Genomic DNA, 24,006 nt, shown 5'->3' on the forward strand with positions numbered 1-24,006 from the left:
TCAATGTGTCCGTCAACTCTTTATAAGTCATTTCGGCGGGCTTCTGCGGTATTACCAAGTTCTTCAGCAGTCCATAAGTTTCTGGTCCAATGCACGCTAAGAATACACTGACCTGTTTTTCTGTTTTTATTTCGTTTGCCAGTAGCCATAGTTCAAATCTCTCCAGGTAGGAAGCGAAATCCTCCCTCGACTCCTTGAACTCTTCCACTCGTCCTATTAGCGCCATCCTCGTCGCCAATGTAGTATCTTGGGGTCCGATTAAAACACTGTAGACGGTGGTTGTAATAACTCAGTACTTTACTGAATAAAACTGCCAGAGAACAGCCGCATCAGAACACACACAGCTCAGCAGCTCACTTCCGAGCTTCCCGTTTTCACTAAGTCACGTGACCTTAAGAACCAATCACATCACAGCATTTAACAACATGAGAACCCCAACCATGAGAAACCCAGTCTACTACATGACTATTATTTTTAATGTGAGTATATAGGCTTATCATTATTGCTAATCACTGTTATTGTGCTAGGATATAACAAAATAGCAACATAAATATGTATAGTATTTTTATGTTACAGTAATCAGTATTTAGCACACCTTCCTAAGGAAAGGATCAGAAGACAATTACTGAGTGATATTTAGACAGACTTGAAGAAGTTCCAGATCTATACTTGTGCTTTTATTATTTTAGTTTTTTTTGCCTTTAATGTAAATAAACATGTGCAAGCAATATACTTGCTCTTGTGAATTTATTTTGATGTTCATTACATTGTGATATACATGTTGCTGCTGATTGGGCTGACATGTTTGACCAAACGACGAGAAAACGCTCCCCAAAACCTCATTTCCAGGAAACATGTTGTTCACACCAGAAACCGTAGCAAAATGGTGCACACCAGTTTGAGCTTGAACTTGTCCCTGGGTTCAAATCTGCCATTTATGCTACAGCGCCCAGGTAGCAGTTGGGGGTTCAATGCCTTGCTCAAGGACACCTAAGTCTTGGTATTGCTGGCCCAAGACTCGAACCCACAATCCTAGGATTAGGAGTCATACTCTCTAACCACTAGTCCACGACCTCAGGGAAAAGACATCAGCGCAGTCCAGCACAGAGAAAAGAAAAAGAAAAAAGCCTGTGAATCACTTTGAGGTAGATTACCTCACTCATAATCCTGTGAAATTTTAATATTGGTAATAATTTCAACATTACCAACAACGCATCTGCCTTAATATTCTAGTTTCCATGACTTAAAATGTATTATATTAATCAACAAGGGCGATTGGTTAATTAAAAATTCTCATATGGTTTCATTGAATAACACTGTTAAAATACATAATGTAATACAAAATAAACAATTTGCATTATTACAAATGCCTGCAAAGGGCACCAAAGGCCTGATTGCTGTTTTTACACTTACATGACGATCAAATCCTTGTTTAATATTGACCAAACGTTTAATTCAAATATCCACTTAATTTTTAATCTGTTCCACCTTTTTTTGCGATAGAAATGCTACTGCCTCTTTCATTTCTTCAACAAAAACATGTGGACCTTACCAAACCTTACCAAAATTATCCATGGTTATCTTAGTAAAAAAAATTAAAATGTTTTTTGTGAGATTTCTGAATGCTCGAGACTATAAGATCAATCAGAAAAATGTATTAATAAAATCATAACCACAGTCAACTGTCTAGAGCAACTTATAAATAATACAATTTAATTAAAATTTATTTACTTTTATATTTTATTAAAGTTCTATTTTGACCCTTTAAAGTAGCAGTGGCCCTGGATGGCATTACAATTTACACTAAATACGTTAATATATTATACTATTTTACAATGTATTACAATACAGAGGTGCAGATAATTGCCAATATTTTCAATAAGTAGTAACATTTTAGCATAGTGTAAATAGAATCTATAGTTATTTATACTAATTGCAAATATTTGCTGCCTTATGACTTGGGGTTTCCGTTCCGTATATTAGTGAGCTGTTCTGACTGACAAGTGACAGTGTCCAATCATTGGCCTCAACCTACAGACACGCTTCTTTTTCATTGGACTACAATGGTGATTGACAGTTTCTCTCCACCACTAATCTTGACGGTTCTTGTCTTGGTGGGCGTCACCCCAGCCTGACCCATTTTCTGTAGTTTTCTGCCATTTCATTTTGATGCGCGTGAATCGTAACGGGACAACATGGCGACGCAGACGGCCCGCTACTACAGTGAAGGCGGCAGAGCTACAAAACGCCAAAAAACGGAAACCGAGGGCGGCATGGCGACCGTAAGACAAATCTTTACTCACAAACCATCTGTTATTTTTGTTACGGGTTTTATCTGATTTAGCGTTGGTTAGCTAGCTAGCTAATATAGCACCAGTTAGCAAACCAGCTAACCAAACAATTGAGCTACAGCACGCTGGTATTACTGCACAAAAGCATTACAAAAACAAGGATACGAAAACAGAAAATTATTATGTAGCGAATGTTTGATGTGCTAGTAAGAGATTCACGTTTTTTCCACGCCACACATATATTCGGATTAAATAAATGGATTATGCTGCATGTAACCGCGATCACGTTTTAATAGTGCGTTATTAATCACAATGAAAACATCGTGCATTAGCACAACGCACGTGACCATTAATACATATACATTAATAGAACGTGCTCAGATCGTACACAGTTAAGGATAATATACATTGCATGTATATAGTAGTCAGTATTACAAACAAATTGTAATGTTTGTATTTATATTTTTTTCTTGTTATAAATACTGGTTCCTTTGTTATGCCAGTTTATTGGACTAATGTGATAATTTATTTCATAGGAGGACTATGTTGACCCACACAAGACCCTGCCCTCTCTTGTGGTGCATGTCCGGGGTTTAGTGGACGGTGTTTTGGAGGCAGACATCGTTGAAGCCCTGCAAGAGTTTGGAGCCATCAGGTATCTTTTGATTCACGCTTGTGCCATACCCGTACCTTGATTCTGCCTGTCGTGAAATGCATTGAGGAACATGCATCTCCATCTTTCTGCAGTTACGTTGTTCTCATGCCTAAGAAGCGTCAAGCCCTGGTTGAATATGAGGATATGAATGGGTCTTGCAATGCTGTTACTTATGCCAACGACAACCAGATCTACATTGCCGGACATCCTGCGTTCGTAAACTACTCTACCAGTCAGAAGATATCCAGGCCGGGAGACCCTGATGATTCCCGCAGTGTTAATAATGTTTTGCTATTGACAATCATGAACCCAATTTATCCAATTACCACGGTAATACCCACCTCCACTGTGTAATATCATTAATGCTCTTTATCGTACTAATTTGAGTTTTCACACTAATGTTCTTGTTATTCTACAGGATGTTCTCTATACTATTTGCAACAACTGTGGACCTGTTCAAAGAGTCGTCATCTTTAGGAAGAATGGGGTCCAGGCCATGGTGGAATATCCTTTACTGTTTCAGACAACAGAGCAAAGCTGTTTGTTAGATTTGTGCTATCTGTAAATTCATTTGTGTTCTTGAGTCATCGCGCTCTTGTCAGGGTTGTTTCATCTGGTCATTTAAATCCACTTTGCATGTGGACTAAGCACTGTTGGGAGGTTTCTGTCCAAACCGAGTAACTTAAAATATGCTGCATTCCAAGAATACTTTGCATAATGACCTCTGTACTCATGGCACACATGATTCCCTTTGTTTTTCTTTAATTCCTCGCACATTTGATTCCGTTCAGAGTGCCCAAAGGGCCAAGGCCTCACTCAATGGGGCTGATATATACTCTGGCTGTTGCACACTAAAGATCGAGTATGCCAAGGTGAGGTTCGTCTAAATTAACTGTGTGTTAATGCTAAAAGCATTGTTTTTCAGACTTTTGACGGTACTCCAGTCTTTATGCATTTTCTGAATGGCTTGAAAATGTGGTTTCAAGAGGATAAAATAATGAATGCACCAATATATATAATAATAAATGTACAAATACATAATAAACGGCTGTTGTTATTTGCATACTTTTTTTTACCCACATATTTTAATATTACTCATCCCTACTCAAGCTGGTAGAAAGATAATTGTTAATTGAATTTATTTGTTTGTTTTACTCTTAGCCTACACGCCTTAATGTGTTCAAGAATGACCAGGACACATGGGACTACACCAATCCAAACCTGAGCAGCCAAGGTACCGTTAACTCTACATCTGCTCTGACATTTCTCAGCGCCCTTACTGCCACTGTGGGGGAAATAAGTGGGTGGGATTGGGAGGTCTTAGAACTGTAGCAATGAATCCGCTCTTTCACCTCCCCTGTGCTGATTGTTAGGCACACCAAGGTCTACACCGCATGTTGTGTATGTTTTCGTGACTCTCTGAGGGGAAGGTAAAGCCGTACCCCTGTGATCTTTCTAAGGCTTCCTCAGAATGTTGCCCTGCCAATATCTCACAAGCTTCCTTTTCCAGCAAAGCCTGTCACATGCCAGTAGTGTGAGGGGCAAGTGGCTTACTTGGTTAGCACCATAGAGGCAGATTATGAGTCCATGGTCTACCCCAGGGGTGTCAAACTCAATTCCGGAGCCCTGCAGAGTTTTGTTCTAATACACACCATGTAGTTTTCAGGACTTGATTAGTTGGATCAGGTGTTTTTAATCGGAGTTAAATCTAAACTCTGCAGGGCTCCGGGCCTCCAGGAACTGAGTTTGACACCCCCGGTCTACCTCGACACCTTTTACGGTCAAACATGAAACTATGTTTGCAACCCATTTTACTTTTCCAGATGAAGTTATATTAAAGAATAAAAAGCTGAAAGGTAGGGCTGGGATAAACTATTATTTTTTAAACGATTAATCTAGCGATTATTTTTTCGATGCATCGATTAATCTAACGATTTTTTCAGACCGATTCGATTTCGATTATCTCCCCATTAATTGACTACTAACAATTTATACATGTTGATTTACATATCTGAATGAAAAACGTTTTTTAGAGAAATAAAAACAGGCCGACGAATCGATGCGCATATTTTGCGTTGACGTATTTTTTGCGTCGACGTCATCGGTGACCTCGACGCGTTGTCCCAGCCCTACTGAAAGGGGATTTTTGATTTTGTCCATTGGTAATTTGTTATACTCCTATAATGTTTTTGAAAATATTAAAGCTCGAAACTGAAAGTCGTTTGAGCAGTGCCAAGTTGTGGTATGTTCTTTGATTATCTGACCACAAAATAACGGGTAACTTGTATTCAAAGTAAACGGGGGGCAATTATGATTTCATGTTTCCAAAGGTATTATTCATGTCCACCAACGGTGTGCCCAAATACATTCAGTTCAGTTCCACGTCAGTTTGAATGAATTGTTCTTTGGTGCTCACTCCGGCCATTTGCTCCTCACATTCATTCGGTACATTTAGAGACTCAATTTCCAGAATATCAAGTGCAACAACACTCAATACATCTGGACACTGGGGGACATTTCCTAGATTTCACAGAAGACACAAGTGCCTCAGACTTCCAACACTGTATCAGTCATCAAACACCAACTGCCTCCTATACCTGCGAAAATATGACTCCACAAGGACAAACACTCATTTTACTCTTGTGAAACTAAGAGGCATCCTGACAAACACCTGTTCACGCAACATTTAGCACTCATCACCTCCTACAGAAATGACACTGCCAGCGAAGACATTGAAGGATTTGGGGTTGTCGGTGCAAGTAGTTATGACTCCCACACCCATTCAACTTTCTCCCGTAGTTTCTTACGGGTCAAGAACAAGACACACTCCACTGTGACACCTCACCTGCTAATATGGGATGTTTTTGACACGCATCCTCAAGTGACACCACAACACAATGCAAACAGACCTCTTCATTCATGTCAAACTGCTGACATCCACAGACAAACAGCCTTCTCTGAAACCTGTCTGTCTTTTTCTGGTCTACGTTGTCTTTCTCTCGCCGTACCAATCGTTAAAACACAAACCCGACACCTACAAATTGACATGCCTGACTCTTCACTCGTCAACAGCTGATGACACTAAACCACTCGAGACACCGAAGACACTGCAGACATCATTCCAACAAGCAGATGCACTGACATGCAGACAGCCACACGTCAAGTTTTTTGTTACTCTGTTAAGCCCTGGAGGCTGGTGTTTCAGATACGCCGTCTTCCCCCAACATTGTGTCTTCTTCCTCTAGACCTTTCCTCTCACGATTCCTCCTCTCTCTTTCTGTCAATATGTGACGTTTTTCCCTTTTTTTTTCAGTCGTTTGACTACTGTGTAACACCTTCCGTATGACGCAGGTTGGCTTTGTGTCTCTAGTGGAAGTACCAGTCAATCTGAATTGGGCATAAATTGCTCCAGCTTTTCAACCACCATGGAAAAACAGGCATTGAAATGAGAATACGACGTCTGTGCTGGCATCAGTGGAGCACTGAAACCCGACTCAAACAAGGAGAGTACTTGGGAAATCAGTGGAACGGACTGGTGGGAGAAAGAAATGGGAAATTCTTAAGTGCGATATGGAGGAGGATGCCATGAAGACGCTCAACGGTGGCAAATTTACGGCATGTTCTACTTGCACCGTCATTGATCCCCCAACCCTTGCATTTGTACTGTAAGTAACCCCAAGCTTCTGTTGTCTTGGAGTGATGCACTTATAGTTTCATGGGGGTGTATGAGCAAGTGTTTGACTAACTTGATATTTTCTTTCCCATTGGAGTCTGGTTGTTGTTGTTTTTTGGTCTTCCTCATTGGGCTACCAATTGATGTAGTTCAGCAAGGTGCATTAAAATGCATTCTTGGGTTGGGTTGTTTTTCTGTGAGCAAGTTTATTGTACTTGTGATCCTCGGAGATGTTTTGCATGATTAGTTTTCCAATTACAGGGTGCTAGTTTCCAACTCTTGCACCATTCTGTGTATTTACACCATTAACAAGACGGCCCCCTGTGCCACTAAAGCCCAAAATATACTTCAGTTTTATGCATTTGCTAGAGTGTTCATACAGTGTTCTTTGTACATTTCTTCACCATAATACTGTATGTGTGCACCGTAACTTTATTGTAAGTAACGTATTGTTTTTCTAACCATATTGTATGTTATGCTCTAATATTCACCTAAACTTTTTGCATTGAAAAGTTGCTCCACAAGGTGACAACTATGGAAGCCCGTTTCCGCAACTGAATAAAAAAACGTAAACAAGGTAATTGAGACTTTTCTCACAATTCTGACTTTTTTTCTTTGCAAGATGTAATGAAGTTCATATCTTGCAATTCTGACTTTATAACTGTAAATTTTGAGAAAAATAGTCAGAATTGCAAGATCTCTTGCAATTGACAGAAAAAGAAAGTCGCAATTCTAACATTTTTTTTTTCCGCAATTGCGAGTTTATCTTGCAATTCCGACTTTCTTTTTTAGTTGTTGTTAATTGCACGTTCATATCTTGCAAGTCAGAATTGCGAGTTGTAATATAAACTCGCAATTCTGAGAAAAAAATAATTCAGATAAAGTCGCAATTACCATCTTTTATTTTTATTTAGTGGCAGAATCAGGCTTCCATAGACAACACTTTTTGTAATTGCTAAAAAATAAAAAAATTGATGAAATGGAACAACAGCCTACAAGCGACTGTGGTGACAGTGGACCGCTGCGTTGACGAGTATTAAGACTTTTAATTGGTCCTAAGTTCTGGAAAGAAATCTCGCAGGCACTGGACGAGGATGAAACTTTACTGTGCATGTATTCAATCACCTGTTTGTGCACGCTGTCAAATGGAGTATTACTTTGAAATGCTGTGTTCGGCTGTACGCATGCGCAAGCTTTCGCTTCAATATTGAAGTATTCTTTGGGCTTCGGATCATTGGTTGAGGCAAGTTTTCAAAACCGCTAATCAGTCTGCCTGATGTAAAACACAAAAGTAAATGATCACGTTTCCTGTGCTGCCCAACTACTTAGCATAAAGGATTGGTGCCTTAAGCAGATCTAAGCCTAAGATCCTGAATAGAGTAAGAAACCTGTTATGTGATTGTTCAGAAATGTCTGTGAGATTGATGTTTGCACTGTGTGTACCTGAACAGGTGCAGATGCTGATGGCAATGGGGGCAATCAAGGTGTGTGTCTGCAGTAGACATTCTGTCCATCCTCCCCCACCCACTCACTCCCAAACATTATACATGACATACATACATTGTCACAGCGAACAAAGCAGATTTAGTTTGGTGCTGGTACACCCCAAAAGAAAGCCTGTATGTTTATTAAACAGCTGACTGTGATAGGTTTGTGAGTAGTAATAAATAGGTCATATTTCATAGGTCAGTCTCACTATACCTGACAAAATATAACATTTCACCCCAAAATCAAAAGAAAAAAAAAACACCAAATGTTGAAAAGAATTTGAACCCTGTGATTATCATTAATATAAAATCCCCACTTCTACTAAAAGTATCATTACAGCAATTTAAAAGTATTTGAACCAGTTGCAGTATTTTATACTCTGATGTATTAAAATACACTTGTTACTGTAAGAAGAACCACCTTTAATAGTGAGATAAAAAAATGATGTTAAGACATTAATGATAGTTTAAGGTGAAGATGTGCTTTATTTGTCATGAATATTTTATCAAACAAAATTCAATAATTTAAAGATTTCATTTCATTTTCTTTACACAAATCTACATGTTTTTTGGGGTGTAATGTTACCCGCATTTTTGTGAGATTCATCTTAGTGTTATGGGCCCGGTTTTCTGGTGTGCTCTGTGTCCCCTTCTCTGCTGAAATGAAAGCTCACGCCAATCACATTAACATTCACGAGTCAGTGTCCTGTCCTGTCGCCTCTCAGAAAACTCATCTTTCACTCTCTCTCGGCCTTCTTCCTTCTCTCGCCTCTCAGATATGAACGCCAACCCCAACAAGCGCCAGAGGCAGCCGGCTCTGCTGGGAGACCACCCTCCAGAGTATGGTAAGGCTTGCGGGGCCACATGCCTTAACACATTTGCTCACAAACAGGGGAGTGGATGTTAAAACCACAAAAAATTGGGGTGCATAGATCACAGTGGCAGCAGGATGGTGCTGTGTAGACATTAAAAGTTAAACTAAAGTGAAGGGTGTGTAAAATGCTTGTTTACACCTAACCTGCCCATAACCCCCACCCCAACGTGCTCTGTTTGTCGTTTGTGTATTCTCAGGTGGGTATCAGGGATACCAAGACGAGAGCTATGGCTATGAAGGGCGACGGATGGGGCCCCCGATTGGTGGTCCAAGGCGTGGTGGAACCAGTCAGCGTTACGGTGCACAGTACGGCCCCCCACCTCCGCCCCCCGGTGAATATGGCGCACATGCAGACTCACCGGTGATCATGGTCTATGGCCTGGATCCCTTAAAGATAAACGCAGACAGGGTCTTCAACATCTTCTGCCTGTATGGAAACGTGGAGCGGGTATGTAGAACAGCTAAAAGTGTGTTGGACACTGTCAAAACACGAACAGCTTTATATGAAATCTGCTTTTCCCCTTTTAATGTAGGTGAAATTCATGAAGAGCAAGCCTGGAGCTGCTATGGTGGAGATGGGAGACTGCTATGCTGTGGATCGTGCCATCTCGCATCTCAACAACAACTTCCTGTTCAATCAGAAGCTCAACGTGTGGTACGCTCCAATTGCAATTTCTTTAACTATGCGATAATGGCAGGCTGATTGCATATTTGACAAAACAAATGAAGGGTATTAGGATTAGAATATTTTTGGAACCGTTTTGTGTCAACATTGTTTAATCATTAAACGCATTAAAAACAAGTTTAGTTTATTTACATTGAGTTTTTTTATTATGACAAATTAGATAGGGCTGCACGATATTGGGAAAAAATGACATGGCGAGATTTTATTTTTCTGCTATATATATTGCGATATGAAATCTTATCAAATTTTTTCTTACAAACAAAAATGGGGTGAACACTTACATTATCATTTTTAATGATTTAAACATCGACACCATCGTGTCAATTGATTAATATGCGCGAGTGAGAGAGAGCAAGACAGCTCGCTCACTCTCTCTCTATCTCTCTCGCCCTCTCTCTCTCTCTCTCGCTCGCGCTCTCTCTCTCTCTCTGCCCTGTCAAAACATTCACTCTATGATGGTTAAGCTGTGCCATAAATCCGCGATTCACATTGGTCAAGGCCGGGGAGCAGCTGGCCCATACTGTTAATGAATATAGGACAACTACGACAGCCTACATCGCACATCCTGCGATGTGACTATCATGGATCCATACATCGCGATATCGATGCTTAAACGACACATCGTGCAGCCCTACAATATGATTTATTTACTTTTTTTTTTTTTTAGTTTCTTTAAATGGATCAACTCATTGATTAGTGTTTTTCTTTCTTTTCTTCGTGTCAGTGTGTCTAAGCAGCAGGCCATCATGCCCGGTCAGTCCTATGAGCTGGAAGACGGCTCCAGCAGCTTCAAAGACTTCCACGGGAGCAGAAATAACCGATTCACTTCTCCAGAGCAGGCGGCAAAGAACCGCATTCAGCATCCCAGCAACGTCCTACACTTCTTCAACGCAGCACCAGAGGCGTCACCAGAAACCTTCACCATGGTCAGTTCACATCAGATGCAGTCAGGACCTTTCTTGTCACCTGATCTTATTTGACGTGTACATTTACGATCTCTTTTCAGATCTGTGAAGAACTTGGTGTAAAGAGCCCTTCCAATGTCAAACTATTTGCAGCTAAAGGTACGTGAACGTGCTGTATTTAACTGAGGCATTGCAAATAACAGCATAGAAAGCTAAGCTCAGCACACTATTCACTCTATTAACTTGAGATGTCATCTATGCTCCTTCGTTGTTGTGATGAGTGCAATCCTGGTTTTCTTTAATGAAAGGTTCCACATCAGAGAGGAGTTCGTCAGGGCTTCTGGAGTGGGAGTCTGTTAATGACGCCATGGAAGCTCTTGCTATGATAAACCATCACCAGATGAAAAACCCCAGTAAGTGACCTCCTCATCAGCATGAAAGGGACATTGTATTACACTGTTAAGTCTGTGTATATATATCTTGTCTTTAAAAATAAGAACACAAAGCAAATTACAAACAATAGAACAAATACAGTTATTTAGTCTTGTTGATAGATTAACATTCGTGACAAAGACCGAATGCACCGATCTAAATATACTGATCAACATCTGATTTTCACATAACCGCTTACTTTGATTTAAGACACAACCTGCTCTGCTCACGTGAAGACTCCACAATTTGATGGCGGTGTGTATTTATCCATTCAAACACAATAAGCTACAGAAGTGAAGTGAATTTGTGATGGCATAATGTCAGATAGTCTGTATTCAGTTTTACAGGACCGTTGTAATTTACAACAGTAGTGTTCATGTCTTTGTTCTTGCTTCGTTCTTACTTGCTTTCCTCACCGCACCCAGCTTTAACGTTTAAAAAAAAAGTGTACTTATGCGGTTTGTTGTGTTTCTCTCTGCAGGTGGCCCGTACCCATATACACTCAAGCTGTGCTTCTCTACTGCACAGCATGCAAACTGAACAGCATCATCATCATCATCATCCCAGTCCCAGTGTCTTCGCTCACTCCATCACTTCATCTTCCTGCTACTTTAGTGTCCTTTAATGGCTCATTTGTGTAAGTGGGTGTGCAGACGTGTTGATTGAGCCGTAGCATAAACTGACAGTAAAACTGACTGAACTCTGTTTTTAACGGAAGAGAAGAGTTGAAATGCTTTTGTACCAGTATTGGGGTTTTGTGAACGATGTTTTTTTTTTTTTGTATGTTGCTTACTATGATTGATTGACTGTTAGTTCTGGGCTCAGCACCTTAGTTTTAGAAACGTCTCCCTGTAAAGACAGCATTGTTTTTTTGTTTTGTTTTTTTGATTATCAAATTAAAATAGTTATAATGGGTCTCTGTTATTGCTTTTGCAAGGGAACAATTGTGACTCATTTTTTAAAAATGTTTAAACTTTTGTTTGATTTTTTTTTTTTCCCTCAAAAGCTGCCTGGATGTTATTGCCCAGTGTATATTTGGAATCTGGAAAATAAAATGTATTCAGTTTAATAAAGAAATAATCTGTGTATTCAAAAATGTCTGCTTCCACTTGCTTATTTGCTAGAGCTTTTTAAATGATTTCCAGGCTTTTGGGAACTACTAGAAATGAAACTGATGTTTCTATATTCAAGGTACCTTCCTCTGATTCTCCTGTGAATGGAGGCCCAGAAACCCAAATCAAATGAATGAAGAAATGATACACTAATAAAGAAGATGATGGACCTGTCCAAAGAGTGCTGATGTGATGTATAAATCTAGATGTAGACTCCCCAGTACGACCAGATATTAAATCCCCCAATATATGTTCTAACATTTAACTAAAAAAATCGGTTGTAAATGTGTGTTTTTATTTATTTTTAATGAATTGATCCAGCAATATCGGTGTGCACCGGTTTTCTTATCATTAGCGTGCATAACCGTCAGTGATAATAAGATATGGGACTGTCCTGTCTTTAATACGTCTTTTTTTTGTTATTTTTGGATCTTGACATTAACAGTTGCCCTCTCGTGTTGTTGACGGCAACCCGTCGTGTCTCTCCCGGTATATTAACGAGGGAAGCCTGGAACATGGACTGAACACCGACTGCACGAGACGAAGGACAGCGACACTGTTGAACCGCGGGACTAATAGCGACTCGAGTAGGTAAATTATGCCGTGAATCGGTGCTTGTAATCCGCTCGTGTTGAAGCAGGTCTCCGCCGTCCATGATGCTGCGCCTCCGGTGGATGCGGATCTGCTGCTTCCGCTGCCGCATAGAAACATCCCGAGAAACGTTACATGACCGCACAGCACAGCTCGTTATAAATCTAGTTTTAATGTCAGAACGCTACAAATAATAACGGTAACAGAAATAAAGCAGCAGACGCATAAAACACGCTCATGTTTCTGACCCAGATCACAACGGTATTTACATGGTACTCTAAAAAAGACCATGTCATGTCAGAAATGGTATTTCATGGTACCATGGTGTACGAGTCTGTTATTTTGTTAGTTTATAACTTATACTGTTGTGTTGTGATTAATATTTGGTTGCTTCATAAATAATTAATAAAGATTTATCCTAAGCATAACAATTGTAAACATGTCTGATGTCCAGTAGGTTTGCAATAACCCAGTTTTCTTACAGGTGAGTTTATAATAATGGCCAAAGAAGATGAAATTCCTGACTGGGCTGGATCGCAGGACTTCTATGAGAAGTATGACCCAAAGGAGATCCTTGGAAGGTATTGTCATATTGCACAGATAAATTGGTGAAGCCCAACTAATATAATACTCGGGTCATATTTCAGGCCGATTTAAGAAACAACAACAAGAAAAAAAAATCACATTATAGTAATGATTTTTTACATATATATTTCCAAATTTTTTATTTTATTTTGGCAAAGATGGATATTTGAAAGCTCTTGTTGGATTATTAATAATCGGTTGTAATAATAATCTCAGTAATTGTCAGTAATTTAATAAACACCAATGTCTAATGTCTAATTTCTCCAAAAGGACATACTACCATAACAAAATTAACAATTCGTCTAACTCTCACATGCTTTTTAAAATATTTTCCTTGCTTCTTTGTCCTCCTCCTCCTCCTCCTGCTTCATCTCTAATAGCTGACGACTTTGCCATGTTTTTCCTTAATAAAATTAAAAACATCAGTGCACAGTTTTCCACACTTCAATCAGTCAAGCTCATATCACCAACAAACATACACTCACTTACATCCTTCTCTTCACTCTCTGAGGCAGAAGTCTCCAAACTCATCCTTTCTAATCATCCTACTACTTGTCCACTTGATTCTATTCCATCTCATCTCCTTCAAGCCATTTCTCCTGTAGTTGTACCTGCACTCACTCACATCATCTACACATCCCTCCACACTGGTGTTTTCCCCTCATCATTTAGACAAGCTCGTATAACTCCACTACTTAAGAAATCCACCCTCAACCCATCTCTTTTAGAGAACTACAGACCAGTTTCCCCTCTTCCTTTTATTGCAAAAACACTTGAACGATATCCTCCTGTCAAGACTACTGACAAAGGGCATCTCAGGAACCGCACTCCAGTGGTTTGAGTCTTACCTATCAGATAGGTCCTTTAAAGTATCTTGGAGAGGCGAGGTGTCCAAGTCACAACATCTAACTACTGGGGTGCCTCAGGGCTCAGTTCTTGGACCACTTATCTTCTCTGTCTACATGGCATCATTAGGTTCTGTCTCTCAGAAACATGGCTTTTCATACCACTGCTATGCTGATGACACTCAACTCTACCTCTCATTCCATCCTGATGATCCGACGGTAGCTATTCGCATCTCAGCTTGTCTAACAGACATTTCTTACTGGATGATGGACCATCACCTTCAACTCAACCTTGCCAAAACAGAACTGAGTGTGGTTCCAGCAAACCCAATCGTTTCATCACAATTTCACAATCAAGTTAGGCACATCAACCATAACTCCTTTAAAAACAGCCAGACACCTTGGAGTTATGATTGATCAGCTAACTTTCTCAAGTCATATTGCTAAAACTGTCCGATCCTGCAGATTTGCTTTATTCAACATCAAGAAGATCAAGCCCTTTCTTTCGGAACATGCTGCACAACTCCTTGTTCAAGCTCTTGTTCTGTCCAGGCTGGACTATTTCAATGCCCTCTTGGCAGGTCTTCCAGCCATTTCTATCAAACCTTTACAATTAATTCAGAACACGGCAGCAAGATTAATTTTTAATGAGCCAAAAAGAATACACGCCGCACCTCTATTTATCAATTTGCACTGGCTTCCAATAGCTATATATATATATATATATATATATATATATATATATATAATATGACCTCTAACACTAGCTTGCTCTATTCTTTTTCTATTCTATCTGTTTTCTTTTCATTTATAATATTATTTAAAATCCCTTGTTACATGTACTGTGTTAAGCTAACTGAGACTTGTCATTTGCACTTCTATATCATTGTTCATTCAATCAATCATTTTGTTGATTTTGATTGCTTCTATAGTCTTCATTTGTAATTCACTTTGGATAAAAGCGTATGCTAAACGACTAAATATAATGTAATGTTACACCAAGTAAAACTAGAGAGGAATGAAATTCACAGTGCACCATAATGAACGTCATATTGGTTCAAAGTTTTGAACCTACGTCAGGTTTGGTTTCCAAGTGACCAAACTATGTGGTCAGGTTTTGGTTGACCTTTTTTAATGCATGTTTATAATGTTGATTTATTAAATTTCTGTATACTGAGAATCTCCTCACTGATGGTAATGGTGTTGCAGAGGGGTGAGCAGTGTGGTTCGACGCTGCATTCATAAGCGCAGCATTCAGGAGTACGCGGTCAAGATCATAGACATCACTCCATCAGATAAGATGAGCCCCGAGGAGATTGACGAGATCCGAAATGCCACAATAAAGGAGATAGACATCCTCAAGAAAGTGTGTGGCCAAGAAAATATCAGTAAGTATCCACAGAGTAGCATCTTTAAATCAGTATCTCGTTGAGAAAGTCTATGATTTGAACACACTGTTTCTTTGCTCCTCCAGTTCAACTGAAAGACTCCTTTGAAACTAAAGCTTTCTTCTTCTTAGTGTTTGACTTGTAAGTAGAGCTCACTCTGTGCGATTTCATACAATAAACTCAGCACAAATAAGAAACGTCCTCTCACATTCAACTGCTTTTATTTCCAGCAAGTAAATATTTGAATTGACATAAAAAGTTCAACCACTGAGACAGAAATGGAATAATGGGTCTCAAACACATCTGGAGGTACACGTTGTCACATGTGGACTGGTGTTTAATAATACTTTAACACTTATGCAGTTAATATTGTTCTCACAGGATGAAGAAGGGAGAGCTTTTTGATTATCTAACCGAGAAGGTTACACTCAGTGAAAAAGAGACAAGGTTAGTATCATTTATAATGGATAAACCCATGCAGGTCATATTTCACCACAAAATCCAAATCTTTTTTGCTTTAAAAAAAATATAAAAATTATGATCATTATTTTCATGACAATTAAGCACATTCCCCCTTTTACTTCTCATTTTTGTAATGTAAAAATATTTATTTCTCAATGCCATAATGGGAGAAATTTTTTTTGTACATAATAAGAGTGTTATTTGTACTTCCTTCTTCAATTTATGCCAATTTAAAGGAATATTTGGAGTTATGTCTTATGCAAATGATGTCTTGTAGCTATAATAATGAAGCAGTGAGTATTTTAATTTAAAATATCTGACCCCATTCATTTCCATTGTAAGTGCCTCATTGTAACCTATAGTTTGCCTTTTTGTAAAGAAAAGAAGTCAAAATAAATTTTTGTTTTTGTTAACATTATGCCACAAGTTCTGTTGATTGAGCAGAATTTTTCTCTTAACTACACAATGAATTGAACATTGTATAATATGTGTTTCTTGTTTGTTTGTTTTTTCTGTCTTGACTTTAGGATGAAATGTGACTGTAGCTCAGTACCTTTGAGTACAACAGTACCTTTTGTAAAAAATGTTTGGGTTTGGGTTTTGCAGGAAGATTATGCGGTCCCTGCTGGAGGTGGTTCAGTTCCTTCACTCTCACAGCATTGTGCACAGAGATCTAAAGCCAGAAAACATCCTTCTGGATGACAATATGAACATCAAACTCACTGATTTTGGCTTTGCTGTGCAGATTGCACCAGGACAAAAACTTAATGGTATGGGAGATTTTTTCTTAACTGGAAAATAGGCACATGATATCATAATATTGATATATCAATATCGCAGGCCCATGAATCTAATCAAATCTCGATCATATTGTGGATATGTTGTATCACTGGCTAAGAGAATCAGATGAGCTAATTGCTATTTGGTGTGCCCTCTGACCTTTAACCAGGAACAGAGTAGTCCAAGAATGACCAGTCAATTACATAAAAAAATGTTTTACGCATGGCTAACTAATGAGAGAGATTTAAATACACTTTATTATGAGGGTGAATTTCATCAAGCTGATTCTATTTACTGTAATGCAAAAAAAAAAAAAAATTAAATTACATTTAAATGTAAAAATACTTATGTATCTTTTTATAATATGTAAAGATATTCTAACAAATATAATATTCTAATATAATCTTATCATTTATTGCATGATTTTATATGAATAATACATATAATAAATCATTAAACAAAACATAATATTTTAATGCAACTGTTTTAATATAATCTTAAAAAATATTACCTTATTATATTTATTGTATTAAATTATAAGATATAATATATATAAGTTTTATTATTTAAATATATACTTTTATTTTTTTATATCATATTTTTTTTATTTATGTAAGCCCATTTCTGCCACTAAATAAAATGTATAAAAGTTAATTGCGATATTTTTTATCTTGCAATTCTGACTTTTTTCCCACAATTCTAACACGCAATTGCGAGTTTATATCACACATTTCTGACGTTATAACTGTTATTTGTGAATTTATATCACACATTTCTGACTTTATAACTGTTATTTGTGAATTTATATCACACATTTCTGACTTTATAACTGTTATTTGTGAATTTATATCACACATTTCTGTCTTTATAACTGTTATTCGTGAATTTATATCACACATTTTTGACTTTATAACTGTTATTTGTGAATTATATCACACAATCCTGACTTTATAACATGCAATTGCGAGTTTGTCTCGCAATTTTGAGAAAAAAATGTCAGAATTGTGAGATAAAAAGTCACAATAACCGTTTTTACATTACATTTTCTTCAGTGGCAGAAACAGGCTTCCATCATTTTTACTATCTACATTTATGCTGATTTAATGTACATTTTTTGCTAACAATTTAGTCTGGGCAAAATGTGAATGGGCATTAATAAACAATTCAATAAAATATTTTACTCACTTTACATGAGATTCAACCAAATAATTGTCATTTATACTGTAACATACTGATATAAATAGTACATATTAGGATCCCAAAAACATACCAACTGTGTGTTTCACTGGAGCTTCTCTTGATCTTGTGTTGTCGCACATAGAGGTCTGTGGAACGCCAGGCTATCTAGCCCCGGAGATTATCGAATGCTCAATGGATCCTCACCACCAGGGTTACGGGACCGCCGTTGATCTGTGAGAAAGACCCTCATATATTGGGGAAAGACTTTTCATAACATTCATATAAGAGTTTGGTGTAGGGCTGAACTGAGACATGGCACTGTTTCTTGTGTTTTCCAGCTGGAGTGCAGGGGTGATCATGTACACCCTTCTTGCAGGTTCTCCTCCTTTCTGGCACAGGAAGCAGATGCTAATGCTACGCATGATCCTGGCGGGAAGCTACACCTTCACCTCTCCGGAGTGGGACGACCGTTCAGACACCGTGAAAGACCTGGTGCGTCTGAAGCAGATCAGGGAATATCCAAATAACAAGCTTTACCAGCCAATGAATACAAGCCTACAGTAGATCCACTAACCTGCACTTTGTGGTGTGTGTAAACGCTTCCAGATCTCCAGGTTGTTGGTGGTGAATCCTGAGGCACGTTACACTGCCACAGATGCATTAAACCACCCTTTCTTCCAGCAGTATGTGGTCGCAGAGGTGCGACATTTCAGCCCATACCGAAAGTTCAAGGTGGGGTCTATATATAATTAAGAAGAATGATTAAATTATTTATGTAATTCATAAACCAGAGGAAAAACGTTGTATGTGTCTGAGAAACACCTGGTGGTGGTTCGTTAATGAATGAATCTGCATTTTCCAACGAATCGGCTGAGTGAATGATTTAGTGTCCCATGGAGAAATTAGCCATTTTGAACAAACTGGTTGAAAGAATGATTCAACGACTCACTTCTCAAGACAACCTTATTGTGGTTGTAGTTTTTAAAACTAGGCTGTCATTTATTTTTTACCTCATCATCTGATGTTTCTGTTTTCATCATTTTTAATATGTAAAACATTAATCTCATAACATTAACATTCATTTGTACTTGGACTGTAGTATTTGTGGTTTAAATCTGTAGAAAGATGGATTTTCTTAATGCTGCTCATTTCATTTGTCTATTCAAATTGATCACATTTAAGAATTTGACATAAGAGGATAAAAACAGAAAATGTTTGCACTTATAACAATAAGGAAATCCATGTAGGTTTATTGCAAACACTTGTGTTTTTGTCATGTTTTAGGTAATCTGCTTGACAGTTCTGGCAGCAATGCGCATTTACTGCAATTATCGGCGTGCCAAGCCAGTCACCAAAGAAGTGATCAAGAGTGACCCGTACGCTGTAAAGCCTATTCGCAAACTCATCGATGCCTGCGCATTCAAGATTTACGGACACTGGGTAAAGAAGGGCCAGACGCAGAACAGAGCGGCCCTGTTTGAGAACAGTCCAAAAGCTGCTTTGCTTTCTCTAGCAGCGGAAACAGATGATTCATTTCTCAGAATGATGTAAAATACACACTACTGAACACTATACAGGATAACATGTTCAAGAAATAGGTATGACATCAATACCTCATACTGCACCACATTGTAAAATGGTCTAATATTTCTAATTTGTGAGTATTTCATTCATTTAGACCTGACGAGTCAAACTTTTAAATGCCGTTACCGAAAGCCTGCCTGAAGTTCTCATGCTAATTCAGGTCATGTTTATTTATTCTGATATGTGATTAATTATATGAAATATTAAAAGAAAACAAATTATCGTATGAAACATGATGTGTGTAATGATTTAATGGTTTTATTTTTATTACAAATTATATGTTGTGTATAATTTGGGGTAATAGTACATCCAGATCTTTGATTTTCAGTTGAATCGATTTATTATAAAAATAAGATAAATTAAGGTGCCCAGATTTCTTAAATGGGAACCAGGGACATGTCAGTTCAGTTGTCAAAATATCTCACTTGCTACTATTGTTACGCCCCGTCTAGGGGTAGAGCGTAACATGGGAAAAAACAAGCGTGAACCATCAACTTTTTTTGAATTTTATTTGGGAGTCCACTTTCAGGAGCTGACAGTGCCAAAATAATAAACAAAATGTGCTAAATATTAAACCCTCTAAATTACCTATCCAAAATAAAATAAAGCAAACAAAAATACAATTCTCTTAACCTAACTACCTAATCCAGAAACAGAGACCCAAACGTTACAAAAACAAAAGGTGGCGTCTAACTCCCTACTTTCCCAAAACTATTTACAATATTCAAAATAAAGATTTACAAAGAAACATCAAGCTCAGAGGAATATCCAACAAATTGGGGTAAAACAACACAAGTACCGTACAAACAGCATGGTTCACAAAATGCCCCCCAAAAGGAAATGCTGTCATCTCTTTGAAAAGGGGCGAAGACCAACCAGAGGGCAACAGCAATGAGTCTGCAGGAACCAATCAGCAGCGACCTGGGCAGACAGACACAAACCAAAACACAAAAACTATAGGGTCGTAACACCCCCACATATAAGAGTAAACATGTTTTACATAGTTTACAATTAACACCTAGACAGAGAATCTGCTATCACGTTGTCAGCACCCTTCTTGATTGATTTGCAAATTAAAGCTCTGACAGATGAGTGGCCAATGCATGAGTCTCTGGTTTTTGTTACACATTCTTTGGAGAAACACAAGGGGATTATGGTCAGTGTATACAGCAATGGGTTGTGGACTAGAACCGATATATACTTCAAAATGCTGTAGAGCAAATAAAAGAGCTAGGGCTTCCTTTTCAATGGTACTATAGTTTACTTGATGACGATTAAACTTTTTAGAGTAGTAAACTCTAGGTCAACTCCTTGGTCGTCTTCTTGTAATAGGACAGCACCCGCACCGTTTCCACTGGCATCCACTTCAAGTTTGAAAGGTCGACTGAATTCAGGAGCAGCTAGAACAGGAGAACTACATAACAGACTTTTCAAAGAAACAAATGCACAATGACAGTTCTCATTCCACTGGATACTGGCATCTTTGCCAAGGATATCTGTGAGGGGTTTCACAACAACAGAAAAATTCTTGCAGAAACTCTGATAGTACCCGGCCATCCCAAGAAATTGTCTAAGATCTCTTTTTGATTTAGGTATAGGAAAATCAACAATGGCTTGCACTTTGGCTTCCACCGGGCGAACAGTACCATGACCTACTTCTTTGCCTAAATAAGTGATGGTAGCATGACAAAACTCACATTTTGTTAGATTAAGTGTTAGATTGGCATCTCGAAATCTGGTAAACTCTTCTTCTAGAGTTTTCAAATGATCATTCCAAGTATTCGAGTAGCAGACCACATCATCCAAGTATGCTTCACAGTTCTGTACATTAGCCAAGACACAATTCATTAGACATTGAAAGGTCACTGGAGCGTTTTTGAGCCCAAAAGCTAAGATCTTATACTGAAGGAAAGCATCAGGGGTAGCAAATGCTGAAATCTCTGAAGCACGTTCAGTCAGCGGCACCTGCCAATACCCCTTAAGTAGATCTAGCTTAGTTACAAACTTAGCGCTGCCAATGCGATCAATGCAATCATCTATCCTGAGAAGAGGATAGGAATCTGCCTTGGTTAGTTGATTAACCTTTCGGTAATCAGTACATAAACGTGAGGTTCCATCAGCTTTTGGGACCAACACACACGGAGAACACCACGGACTACAACTGGGTACAGCCAAACCATTTTCAATCAAATACTGAGTTTCCTTCTTCATGATTTCACCTTTCACAGGGTTTACACGGTAAGCATTTTGTTTAATGGGTCGATGGTCACCAACATCAATATCATGCCTTAGCACATGAGTAACAGTAGCTACATCTGAGAAAAGCGGTGAATACTTCTCGACCAACTGCACAATTTCACTTCGAGCTGATCTAGATAAATGAGAGAGCTTAGAATCGTGAGTTACTTAAGCTCCAGAATTTTGAAGGCGTGCACCAGAAAGACAGGCACTTCCTAACCGAAGATCATCCATACTTGGAGAATAATCAGAAGAAGCTGCATTTAAAGTTGGATCCTTGGATCGGATTGAATGAATTTTGGAAGACCAAATGTTGTACAGAACTTCACTATGGCTTTCACGATGATCGGAGTCTTTAGTGAACGTAAGGGAATGGCTTCAGGGAACCTAGTAGCAGAACACATCAGGGTTAACAGATATGAGTGACCAGATTTAGTTCTTGGCAAAGGACCAACACAATCAATAACTAGTTTCTCAAATGGTTCACTCATTACAGGAATGGGTTTCAAGGGAGCTGGAGGAATAACTTGGTTTGGTTTTCCAGCAACCTGACACTCATAGCACGATCGACAATACTGGGTAACAGCAGTCTTCATTCCGGGCCAGAAAAAATGTTTAAGAAGGTTATGGTAGGTCTTCTTAATACCCAAATGTCCGGACAACTCATGGTCATGCCCCACACTCAGTACATGTTCTCGATATGACTTAGGAACGACTACCTGGAACACAGAGCTCCGATCTTGCTTTAAGCTCTCAGGTCTCCACTTACGCATTAGCACTCCATTGTCAATAAAATACGCGATTGTATGGTCAGCTATCTCAGCTTTGTCAACCGCAACAGAAAGACATGACTTCAAAGTATCATCAGCATTTTGTGCCTCCATCAACTGTCTCTTGTCAAATGGGAAATCGAATTTAGGTTCCAGCTTTAAATTTTGTATAGGCCTACAAGCTTCCACATTTGTGTCTTCAGTGCCACCAACATTTGAAATCATGAATGAATCAGAGAGACCAATCTCCTTGTCTAATTTACGCGCCTGTGCACGAGTAACAACACACGAATGAAATACACTTGGAAATTTTTGAATTAACACATCATTCTGAGGTACACTAGGGACTTCAGTAACTTCAGGAAGACAAACAACTTTACTTCCAGCCAAATCATTTCCAAGAATTAGAGCTATACCCCTTACTGGTAGCTCATTACGTACAGCCATTTTAACTGAACCAGTCACAATGTCTGAAAGCAAGTACACAGTATGCAAAGGAACTCTTACAACCCCAAGTTCTATTCCTTGAACTAGAACTTCTGAGTTACAACTAGACTTTGCTGAAAATGGGAGTACGTCTGCCAACTGAAGGTTTGTGCCGCACCAGTATCTCGAAGAATACTTACTGTTCTAGAATTTGAATCTGATTCAGACAATGACACTACACCTTCACAAATAAAAGGTTCAAAGGTAGGATCAATAGAGGGTAATGAGTCAGGAGAATGAGCGCATACAAAAGCTACAGACTTTGACGCATTCTGAGCCTTCCTCTGGCTTTTCCGCTGTAATGCAGGACAAACAGCAATCAAATGTCCTTTTTTTCATGGCAATAAAAACATTCTCTTGACATCAATGATAAATCATTTGGGTGATTATCTAGGGAAACAGCATCTGTACTCTTAGAACTATAGTTGCTATTCACAACAGTGCGACGTGACAAACGTGGGGACTGAAAAGCAACCTTGTGCGTAAGCACAAATTCATCCGCAAAAACCGAGGCTTCAGTTAAAGATGAAACTTTTTGTTCGTTGAGATAAACTACCACTTTTTCTGAAACGCAGTTTTTGAACTCTTTCATCAAAATGAATTCCTTTAACTGCTCAAACGTAGTGACTTTGCTCGCTACACACCATTTCTCAAACAATGTAATCTTCTCACGTGCAAATTCGACAAATGTTTGACTGGGGTTTTTCAAATGAGCCCTACATTTTTGACGGTACGCTTCTGGAACAAGTTCGTATGCTCTTAATACAGCCACTTTAACCGAATCATAATTCATGCTTTGTTCAAGTGTCAATGCCAAACATACCTCTTGCGCCTTCCCAACAAGTTTACACTGCAACAATAAAGGCCAAATATTTTTCGGCCACTTTAACGTCTCTGCAATGCGCTCGAACACAGTGAAATACGTGTCAACTTCCCATTCTCTAAACGTAGGGACTAATGAAATCTGTTTACTAATATCAACAT

General features: G+C 38.6%; 2 protein-coding genes across 8 annotated transcripts; both read left to right on the forward strand.

Moving 5' to 3' along the window:
- The first annotated feature begins 2,126 nt into the window (after positions 1 to 2,126).
- On the forward strand, positions 2,127 to 12,091 carry LOC113098386 (heterogeneous nuclear ribonucleoprotein L-like). Of its 6 annotated transcripts, XM_026263423.1 has the most exons (15): positions 2,127 to 2,282; positions 2,828 to 2,946; positions 3,039 to 3,276; positions 3,365 to 3,450; positions 3,722 to 3,818; positions 4,108 to 4,180; positions 8,071 to 8,103; positions 8,883 to 8,951; positions 9,178 to 9,428; positions 9,514 to 9,635; positions 10,390 to 10,591; positions 10,672 to 10,729; positions 10,879 to 10,983; positions 11,213 to 11,257; positions 11,484 to 12,091. In XM_026263423.1, the coding sequence occupies exons 1-15, from the start codon at positions 2,196 to 2,198 to the stop codon at positions 11,540 to 11,542; spliced, it is 1,644 nt and encodes a 547-aa protein (XP_026119208.1). In that variant the 5' UTR covers positions 2,127 to 2,195; the 3' UTR covers positions 11,543 to 12,091. The 6 variants fall into 6 exon arrangements, with proteins under 6 accessions (XP_026119208.1, XP_026119211.1, XP_026119210.1 ...); XM_026263426.1 differs by lacking the exon at positions 11,213 to 11,257; XM_026263425.1 differs by lacking the exon at positions 8,071 to 8,103.
- Positions 12,092 to 12,442: 351 nt separating this feature from the next.
- On the forward strand, positions 12,443 to 19,742 carry LOC113098387 (phosphorylase b kinase gamma catalytic chain, skeletal muscle/heart isoform-like). 2 transcript variants are annotated; one of them, XM_026263431.1, is made up of 10 exons: positions 12,443 to 12,705; positions 13,190 to 13,286; positions 15,345 to 15,523; positions 15,610 to 15,664; positions 15,905 to 15,970; positions 16,592 to 16,755; positions 18,087 to 18,177; positions 18,283 to 18,436; positions 18,551 to 18,676; positions 19,229 to 19,742. In XM_026263431.1, the coding sequence occupies exons 2-10, from the start codon at positions 13,204 to 13,206 to the stop codon at positions 19,493 to 19,495; spliced, it is 1,185 nt and encodes a 394-aa protein (XP_026119216.1). In that variant the 5' UTR covers positions 12,443 to 12,705; positions 13,190 to 13,203; the 3' UTR covers positions 19,496 to 19,742. The 2 variants fall into 2 exon arrangements, with proteins under 2 accessions (XP_026119216.1, XP_026119217.1); XM_026263432.1 differs by having other exon boundaries at positions 12,443 to 12,701.
- Positions 19,743 to 24,006: the final 4,264 nt, after the last annotated feature.

The sequence above is a fragment of the Carassius auratus genome, unplaced genomic scaffold (genome assembly GCF_003368295.1).
Source record: "Carassius auratus strain Wakin unplaced genomic scaffold, ASM336829v1 scaf_tig00216545, whole genome shotgun sequence".
NCBI lineage: Eukaryota > Metazoa > Chordata > Actinopteri > Cypriniformes > Cyprinidae > Carassius > Carassius auratus.